Source organism: Geospiza fortis, unplaced genomic scaffold (assembly GCF_000277835.1).
Source record: "Geospiza fortis unplaced genomic scaffold, GeoFor_1.0 scaffold47, whole genome shotgun sequence".
In the NCBI taxonomy this organism is placed as follows: domain Eukaryota; kingdom Metazoa; phylum Chordata; class Aves; order Passeriformes; family Thraupidae; genus Geospiza; species Geospiza fortis.
In genome coordinates, this window is record NW_005054569.1 from 546,917 (window position 1) to 557,074 (window position 10,158).

Sequence of the window (10,158 nt, forward strand, 5' to 3'; positions counted from 1 at the left end):
CTTTAGCACAATTTCTGCTAGCCAAATCGAATGCAACTTCTAGATTGTTAACAAAATCAGCTGTTCCAGGTTCTGCTGTCGCCAGTGGTGACAAATCCCCCTCCCTGGGATGGTTCCTTCTCTCTGCTCACACCTTCAACCCAACAACTTCGATGCTTTGAGGTCTGTGAGGAGCTCAGAGCTGTCCAAGTCCTTGGCAGCCCTCCCTCCCCCTGAGATGTGTTCTCACAACAGCCATTTCAGCTTTTTAAAATTATTACTATTCTTACAAGCATTTTAATACTCAGTAAACCAGTCTTGTGAGCTGCTACCAGCCTGAACCCTTTGCTGCTGCACTGTAACCTGTTTCCCTCTGCACAGGAGTTACTGGTAGTGTCTCCGTGCTATGATTTGTAAAAGCTAATTTGCAAGGAATTAGCAAACCTGTCTTTTTATTTCCTGAATTAGAAAGAGCTTGAAGGGGGGCAGCAGGAGTAAGTGCTGATACTTTGAATCCCTCTGTTTTGCCCTAGAGCACACAATCAATTAAGTTGAGAATATGGTTTTTAGTGTACAGCTGTAACGTTGCTCTGTCAGGTCTCCTGTCCCTCCCTTCCTCTTCCTCACACAGCTTTATATCAAGAACATGGTGCCATTTGGTCTGGAATATCCCTTGGGTCAGTTGGGGTCAGCTGGGGTCAGCTGTCCTCTGTCCCCTCTTGACTCCTTGTGCTGCCCCCATAGTCGCCTTGCTGGTTGGGTGGGGTGAGAGGCAGAAAAACCCTTGACCCTATGTAAGCACTGCTCAGAAACAGCAAAAGCATCCCTGAGTTATCTACACTGTTTCCAGTACAAATCCAAACCACAGCCCTATACCAGCTACTGTGGAGAAAATTTGCTGTATCCCAGCCAAAAGCTGTCACAGGAGGTGGACAGGAGGCACGTTGAGGAGGGCAGTGCTGTTTGGAGTAAAAATTACATTTGGGTTCTGGCTGCAAGGAGGAAATTTGCTCACATTCCCTGAGGACATGGGGGACCTGCACAGACGTAGAGGGAAGCATTGGCTGGCAGCATCCCTATTACTGGTACTGATGCATGAGCCAGACTGGATTTCCCAATCCAAGACAGGCAGCCGGGTCTGGCAGTGAGCACAGCCCATCTTTTCCCCTCATCAGCCACAATAAATACAGAGCTCCCTGGTGCCAGCTCACAAAGGCACAGTTCTCAGAGTGCCTCACACACTCCAGACTTAAAACCCCAGCTCTTGTAGGTTTAATCTGTTGAGTGAGGTCTGCTTGTTCCCTGGCTGTGCACCCGCTTGGCTGCGAGTGGCAGCCCCAGCCTGCGGGCAGGGTGTGGAGCACAACTGGCACTTCCCATTAGGGGAGCAGGCACTCAGTACAGGCAGGCAGAAGGAGCCTTGGGAAACCTTGGGAAGGCAGCAGCAGATGTCAGGGCACAGAAAGGGGTGAACAAACAGCAGCAGCAATAAAAACTCCTCCTGCTCCTACAAGCATCCCTCTGTGGGTCTTCAGGATCGCAAGTGGATTGTACTACTCAGTTGTTCCTCATGCACATCTTTCCTCCACTCACTTCAGCTTGAGTTTGGATCCATTAGCCCCTGCTGATTGCTCCCAGTGAGAAGAGGGAACTGCTTTTGAGGGGGTTGGGGATTGTGTTTCAGGGAGCAAGTCCTGCTTCCACCTTTGTAGCAGCTTTGGTGAAGAGGCTGGTATACCATCTCTTAGTGAATGTTTCAGGTGAATTCATTCAGTGTGAGGTGTTGCAAGCCCACAGTCTGCACAAATCCTTCCTTCAGCAATGGGAGAACATCTTCCCTTTGTCTCAGAAGCCAGCAAGGTCCTTGGCCTGGCTGATGGCTGTGTTTGAACCCAACCAAGCAGGAGAAGCTTGCTTTAAAGAATCTCCTGGCATTTTGGAGCAGTGTTTGTGCCACACCTGCTCAGTCAGGATACTTCTGCTGTGCTGAAAAACATAGGGTAGGTTTGCCCACACATTTGTGCAAGCCATGTGTACTGCAAGGTTTAGGTTACTATGGGTACATAAAACAAATGCTGACAACATGTCAGGCCCCACTATAACCTGTGCAGACTGGCCAGGCAGGACAGGAGAAGCTCCTTAAAACAGCATTTATGGTGCAAATGGTGATGGAAGTTCAGCAGATACCACTGTAATTACTGGCACTTGCACAAAAGAAAACAGACTAATGGATGCTGCTTTTTCACTAAAGTGTTCAGGGAGTCACAGATTTGAAAATCCTAAAGAGCCTTTTTAGCAGTAAAAGATGTAAAATATCTGGGAGCCACCAGAGAATTGAAAGAGAGATGAAAATTATTTAATAAAGGGCTGTGGATTGGGGGATCTCTGGCTTTAGTGGCTGAAGTCTCCCAACAGGTGAAGCAGTGCTTGACTAAGGCTCACAAGAAGGAAAATTGGAAATCCCTTCCAGAAAAAGAATTATTTAGTTCTGCTACATTTAAAGCATCCAGCACCACTGATGCAGGAAGCTGTCTCTCCTCACTGAGGAGGTGAAAATGGGATATATTCTGTCAATTATTCTCTCTCTCATTGGCTGGGGAGCTGCTTGCTGTCACTGACCTTAGGAAGGGGAATTGTTAAGCTAAAGCTGGGCTAGGTTAACTTCTTCCACATTGCAACAAGCAAAGTATGGAAGTACCAGGATGAAGGTGCTGTTGAGGAACACACTGTCCATATGTGGCTTCTTTTAGAAGTTCACAGGACTAGAAGTACTAAAACAAAAGAAAGGAGGGAATGATGTGTGTGACCAAAAAACTGCCCCAGGCAATTGTGTAAGCACACTTGTATTTATTGCCAAATAGAGGCTGTAGCTTCCAAGGATGGTGTCATAGACACCTGCCAATATAAGCAGCTTTAACTGGAACCCGGAGTTCACAGTGGAGCAGGTGACAGGAGGGAAAATAAGAATGGTTCAGTTTTCAGGCTGCATTCCCTGGGGGGTGCTCGAGCCCCTGCTACAGGAACAGGAGTGCTGCCATGCATGCAGTCATCTTCAGTGAGGTCAGGTGGAGACTTTCATCAAGCTGGAATTGGTTTCATTCCCAAGAATACTTTGGATCTGGTGCTTTAAAACCTCACAAACTCCCTGGCTACAGGGGCTAGTCCCAGACTTTAAACTGAGCATCTGCTTAGGAGCCTTGTGCTCACCTGCCTGCCAGCACAGCAGCTCCTTTTCCACATGAGCCCTGCTGGGTCACATCAGGTCAGGGAAGTGCTTCTGGCCCCCAGCACTGAAGCTCTGCTGCACTCAGAGGACCTGCCTAACACAATGGAGGGACCTGAAGTGGTTGAGATCTTTATGGTCTGTTGTTCTGTCCCAAAGAGAATATGGCTCCTTGTAGCACAGGTGGGGTTTTGGACCTCACACTAGTCCACCTGAGCCATCTCATCTGTTGTGACATAATCATGTTGTGACATTAATGAGTTTGGTGTCCTCTTGCTGCCGTTCACATGGAGCATAGGCTTAGATCCTTCTCCAAAATGTTTTTGCCTGGACTCTGTTGGCACTCTGAAACCACCTCCAGATGTGCAGGATGCCTGACCAACCGAGTGTACTGCAAGCAGAGCTACATCACCTGACTGAATGGTGCCTTTGGTCTAACCTGAAACCCACTGGCCATGCTAACATGGAGCTCAGGGCAGGCTGATGGTGGATGCAGCAGTGCAGCTAATGGGGTTACCTGCTTCCAGGTCCTGAAGCTGCAGTTTACCTTGAAGTCTCTCTACAGCATTGCGGTGTAGGCATAAGGAAGCTGAGATGTGTATTTGGGAATGAGAAGTCTGTTTAATTTGGGCCTGCCCTAATTGCTGGCATGAAATCCTTAATTGTGTCATTAAACTATAAAGATCATCAATATGCTTTGATCTGACAAATAAAGATGCCTTGTATTCAGGATGAGTCACAAATCTGTGAGTCAGGAGAAGCGAATGGATGGCAAATAAATGGCAATAAATGAATAGATTGGAGAGCACAGCATTTTGATGTGACTAATCAAATTGTCTAAAAGGATTGAAGTGTGATGCAAGGCTTTGATGGGAAATCCAAGGCAGAACTTTTTAACTAATACTTTGTTTTTCTTCTTTCTGTACACAGACAACATTTCCTGTGACTCCATCGCTTGCAACAAGCCCCACGATGGCTTTTAGTCCCTACCTGAGTCATGTTTCTCCTGGGATGGGCTTAGTTCCTGCAGAGCTTTTACCAAATACTCCTGTCCTGGTTTCTGGAAATCCTACTGTTACAGTACCGGGAGGCTCTGCTGGGCAGAAACTGATGCGTACGGATAAACTGGAGGTATTTGGACATCTGATACAATACTGCTGACAGGCATGAACAGGACATGTGCTCCCAGCTGTTGCTCTCTGCTAAAATGACCTGATGCAGCACAGTACTTGCAGCTTTCCTAGCACAGGGCTGCTGCTCTCTACCAGAGCAGACGCTTTTGCGGGGCCTTTTCCCAAATCTTTGGAAATTTGGGAAAACTCACTCCTCTGGTATCAGTAGGTATTAGAGCAGGGTTAGGATTGGTTTTTTGTATGTGAATCTGCCATGCTTAAAAAACCCCAAAAAGCCAAGTAGATGGTCTGCTCTTAAACTTCATTGGGTGGGAGATGTTTTGGCGATAACAGATGTTTCCCTTTTCTAGAGATGGGCTTATTGAGCTTTTACAGAAAACTTTAGGCATTACACTGATGGGAGTGGAGAGTGTGTGGTGTTGGAAAGACATCTCTCCCTCCCCAGTTGGCTGGACATGCTGGGACTTAACAGTGGAGGAGTTGTAAATGTCTTTCAAACCCGAAGCAGAGACTCTGCAGGAGATAAGGGCTGAGGACTTGAATTCAGAGGCCCCTGCAGGTGTAAATTATAACACAGGAAGATAGCAGAGAAGGGTGTAATTTCAAAACACATTGTTCTGTGTTATGTACTTTATCTTGCCTTGCTGATGTCTCACCTTTCCCCACACTCAGTCTGATTGCACATTGGTACGTGAGCTATGCCCCTTGCTGTATTATTCAACAACCTCTCTCAGTTCCTCAGACAAGAAACCTTGCAGATTTTTTGTGAAACCTTTTTGTCTGTCTCTGATGCTTCAGTGGTCGTAACTTAGGAGGATCTGTGAGATCCTAGTACAACTAGTAATTTTGGCAGCACTTTCAAACACATTGCTGTGTAACCAAATGTGCTGTCACGTAATGCCAGGGTCGGGGATTTATTGTGAAGGGCAGGGAGACTATTTATGTGAAAGAGGCACCTTATGTTTAAGAAAAAGTACTTGTTGCAAATAGCAGTAGCATGTAACATTTAAAATTAAATGTCTTGCCTAAGAGTGTGCTCCATAACAAATACATAATCCAGGTGAGACACAAATGGCAGAGTTGTTAACATTTAAGCTTTAGAGGCAGGGGAGGAATCCTGAGCTGCAAAAGTTTTGTCAAAATGACATTGATTTTTTGGGGTCACTGTCCATTCTGCACAAATTCTGTACTTCGCTTGCATTTGGTGATTTGCCTTATTAATGTTGTGATTCTTTTCACCCCCTGAAGCAGTTGTGAGTAGAACTAGTTGCCCCTGTGTGTGTTGATATATGTGCTACCCCAGATGAGCATGGATTTAGAATATACACATGGCTTAATGTGGCCAACTGAACTGATAATTCTGTGTTGAAAAAACTGAATGAAAAGTAACTTCATGTTCTGCTCAACAATGTGACTTTTTTTTAAGGTTTGTCGAGAGTTTCAGCGTGGAAATTGCACACGTGGTGAGAATGATTGCCGCTATGCTCACCCTATAGATATTGCAATGATAGACACAAATGAAAATACTGTTACAGTTTGCATGGATTACATCAAAGGTCGATGCTCTAGGGAGAAATGCAAGTACTTTCATCCCCCTGCACACCTGCAAGCCAAAATCAAGGCAGCTCAACACCAGGTGAACCAGACAGCTGCAGCTGCAATGGTAAGTAGAGCTCTTGTCAAGCTGCATTTCCATTGCTAAGAGATTCCACGTGTCATATGTGTCATTTGTGGAAAAGTAGAGAGCTTTGTAAATGGCTGACTAGAGAGCTGAGAGCATGTGCAAGATGCATCCCATCTCTTCATCCTGTCTCTGTGCTCACCACAGCATGAAGCCCTCAGTGGCACAGTACATCAGAACATCTCACCAGGTAGGGACATGGTGCCCAGCTCTGTGATTTGCTGACATGACATTGTGATGTGACATGAATGCAAGTGCAGCAGCGCCCAACACCTTCCCTGGCTGAGTCATAGGGGTCAGTTCAGCTTCCTCAATACACAATATATCCTTTTCAGGGAGAACCTGGCCTGTTCTCTGCAAAAAGCAGATGGTGTCAATTGCCTGAGCTTAGCAAACTTGTGTCCAATACCTTTGCCAAGACTTAGTGAAATTACAACACACAAAACAAGGGTGACTTCCTGACCTATTTGATGCTTTGGACCTGGTAGAGATGGTCCCACTTGCATTTTAAGTTGAATTGTGACTACTTATATCTACAGATCTGAACATGAGTCAAGGAAGTCTCACCAGGTGACCCCTAGCTTGTATAAATGTTTGCCATTCTGTTGAGTTGGGTTTAATGGGACGTGTTAATTCCAGAGATGGGAGAGCTGGGGAGGGAAGAAGAGGCCCAGGGGATATTATCCATATGCATAAATTCCTGATGTGGGAGGTAAAGAAGGTGAAGGGAAACTCTTCCCTGTGGTGCCCAATGAAAAGATAAGAAGCAATGGGCACAAACTGAAATTCAGGACATTCCATTTAAACATAAGGAAAAACTTATTTACCAAAGAAAGATCTAGCACTACAACAGGATTCTCCATCCTAGTAGATACTGAGAAGCTGTATCTGAACCTGAATGGAGTCTCAAGCCAGGTGCTGTAGTTGACCCTGCTTTGAGCAGGGTGTTGGTCTACCTCATCTCTAGAGGTCCCTTCCATCTCTTCTATGATTTTTTAAAATTTTTATAATTAATATTAAAAAGGCTCTTGCTTCCTCTTTGATTTAGAATTAAGGCCACTAAAATTTTTCTAAATACCTTTTTCTTTTTTTTAAGATATTAAAGGAGGTTGCTTTTAATTCATTATGAAATTTAATGCAGAGCCAGGACAGTTGTAGAAATTAAACAAGTGCCCTCCTTGTAGCATCAATATTACCTGGAATGTAATTTGAACAATTAATTTATACTGCAGTATTTATTTGTCTTGCAGAGTTTATTTATTAGTTTTCTTACTGTTTTTATTGTTGTTGAAATAAGAGTCCAGGTCTGTTGAAAAATAACCTTCTGAAATGAAACTCTTGTATTCTTCACAATTGAATCTTTACTTTTTCACTAATTATCTAGGACACTGCTACTTAACCAAAGCCAATGCATGTTTTATTCATCCAGCTGGCTTCTCTTAAAAATGTAATTAACCCCATTTGTATGCTGTTAACGAGAACCTTTAAAATATTTATTGATGGCTTGTTGCATCACCCCTGCTACCAAAACAGCCTACATTATTCATTGACTTTTCAAGGTTTGATGCATTTACTGTACCTGTTGACGTGTAAGACTTTATTAAAGGGAAGAAAGGTGCTCCATTTTTTTGGAGGGGAAAACAGATGCCAGGCTATGGGTCTACGTTCTAATACAGATTTAGAATGACTTCAAATCTAAATTCAGCATTTCTGAGGGACCCAATCCTGCAGTTACTTGATGTGCACAAGTAGCAGCTTTACTCACTCCTGCTTGGCTGAAGTCAGTGCAGCACTGGACGAACTGGGTAAGGCTCTGTCCCCAGTTCAGGACAGCACTTAAGCATGTGCTTGAAGCTCCCTCCTTTTCCAGTGGTCCTTCCCCCACCACGAGTGCTCTGCTGGCCTCTGCATGGTGTGTAGCTGCAGCATGAGGGCTGGAGCCCAGTCCCTGTGCAGGTGCTGATCCCTGAGCACTCCTGCCCTGCTGTGCTAGCTGATGTGACAAAGCTCCAAAACATGTGTCCTGTGATGATATTTCTTTACTTTTAAAACTTACCGAGGCAAAATAACTGACTTGCCACTAGGCCAGGTAATTACCCAGCCACCCCATGTTGTGCATGCCTCATCTTTTTAATATATTGTATAACGCATTCACTTTTTAATTTTTTTTTTCTCTTCGCCTTCCCAAATTGTTGCTCTCTCTTGACACACCTCTGCTTGCTGTTTTTGTTACTGTGCTTGATCCCCCTCCCCGGCCCATGTCCATCATGTGCTCGCTGCCTGCTAATTAAGACTCAGCCAGCTGTCAGATCACTGAAGCGACCGCTCGAGGCAACCTTTGACCTGGTACTTGGACCTTTCACCTTCTCGCTTTGCACGTAACCATCTTAATCTGCATGAAAGCCTTCTGCTCTTGGTCTGTGGTGTTAGTGCCTGGGGAGACTGCCCATCCCAGCCAGAAATGCTCAGTGTGCGTTCAGACATGCCAATCCTGTGCCCCACATACCATCCATTAACGTCTGAGCTTTGCCTCCTGAAGCCTAGATGTGTTTTGGAGACAGTGAATAATCTCGGGGGGAGGCAGCTCTGGCTTTTGAAGTGTTTTTCCAAACACTGGCAGCTTTGGAGTCACAAGATGCAATGTTTGAGGGAGAATTTAAGCATTTAGCTCATTAGGTCTGCAGTGTGCTCTAAATGCCAGAGGACTGCGTGGTTACAGGACAGATCCAGTAACTTTTCTTTGTATTCGCAACATCACAGCCTTGCCTGGCAGTGCCATGCTGGTAACTGCCCTGCACAAGAGCATTCTGTGAATGAGCACAACTGAGATTTAGGGGCAAGAGGGCTAAACAGCATCCTTGGGGATCTGTGCTAGGAACTGAAGCAGGTGCAGTGTGGGACTTGGCTCATGCATTGGGTAACCTGGGGAGGTGGCTGACCCTTCAGCTGGCTCTGTCTGTGGTTCATTCCCCATTCCCCAGTGGGATAATGTCTGTTGAGGGACCTTGCTCTGGATGTGTTTTGCTTCAGTCTCAGGCATGGAATCTGCTCCCTGAGCTTCTGCCTGTCCTCATATATGCTGTCTTTGGTTGTTTTATGACTCAAATAATATGTTTTACTTGGCTTTATGATGCTCATAGTGAGGCAAAAGCCATACTCACAGTGCTGTCAGTCCTGGCTCCATAGAAGACAATGCCTCCCTGTTTTCCCAAAGGATAAGGGATACAATACATTTTAAAAGAAAGAGCTCCTGTTGCCCAGCTATAGCAGGGAGAGGGAAGAGTGGACACATAGGAGCTGTGAAACCATCAAGCTGATGTTGCTTCTCATTGCTAGAACTAAGGAGGAGAAGCTGATCTGCTCCCTTTCCTCTTCAGAGACTTATTTCTGGGTTTAAGTAGTCAAGAGGCTTCCTTATCAGAGTTTTAGGCAGCAACAGTAGGAAGCCTTGCTGGGGCCCAGCTTCTGGCAGCTGTGGTGGAATGATGCTGTGAATGGCATCACAGCCTCTTACTCGCTCTGCTCACGGCTGACACAGAGCCAGCACAGGCAGGACCTGCACAGCTGCCCTCTCCAAGGGCCACCACTCTGAGGAGACACAGTTTGGCAGAGAGTGGGAGAGCCCATAACTGCTCCCCCACTGAACAAACCCTCCAAGAGAAGCTGCTTGTAGGAGTGCTCATGCTCTGACCCATCAAAGGTTGGCAGCCACTCGTTAGGATATGTCACCGCCTCTGAACCCTTCATGGGTGATAAGAGCATGTTTGGTCTTCCAAGGAAACTGCTCACTTGGCTTCTGCTGCTTGCCAGGGAACGGGTGCTACCTCTGCCCTCTCTCAGATAATTCTGTTTGTCATGCCTGGCAGCAGACCCAGCCCCTCCTTGCTGAGTGCAGAAGGGTAAAAGTGTGATCTGGTCCCAGGAGATAGAGATCTGAGGGGAAGTTTGAGGTGCAATTAAATTGTTTGTTGCAAAGATTTAATCCAGTTCGAGTCTTGTAAAAAATAACGAGAGGTTTGTTAACCAGCACGTGGGAAATTCTGACTTTAGGATGAAGTGTGTTTTTGTCTGTCAGTCTTGCTGAAGAATTGCTTTCCATGCCATGCAGAGCAGTGGCACAAGTCTCTTTGTTCAGATTCTCA

The 10,158-nt window shown here is 45.7% G+C and overlaps 1 protein-coding gene across 3 annotated transcripts in view; it reads left to right on the forward strand.

Moving 5' to 3' along the window:
• MBNL3 (muscleblind like splicing regulator 3) overlaps positions 1-10,158 on the forward strand; it is a 55,120-nt gene that overhangs the window by 30,529 nt on the left and 14,433 nt on the right. For all 3 annotated transcript variants that reach the window (XR_004082627.1, XM_031064204.1, XM_031064205.1), the window contains exons 4-5: positions 4,133-4,333; positions 5,762-5,998. Coding sequence is in view for 2 of the 3 variants with exons in the window: in XM_031064204.1 (XP_030920064.1) it covers positions 4,133-4,333; positions 5,762-5,998 (438 nt within the window). In the remaining variant the exon portion in view is untranslated. The remainder of the gene's footprint in view (positions 1-4,132; positions 4,334-5,761; positions 5,999-10,158) is intronic.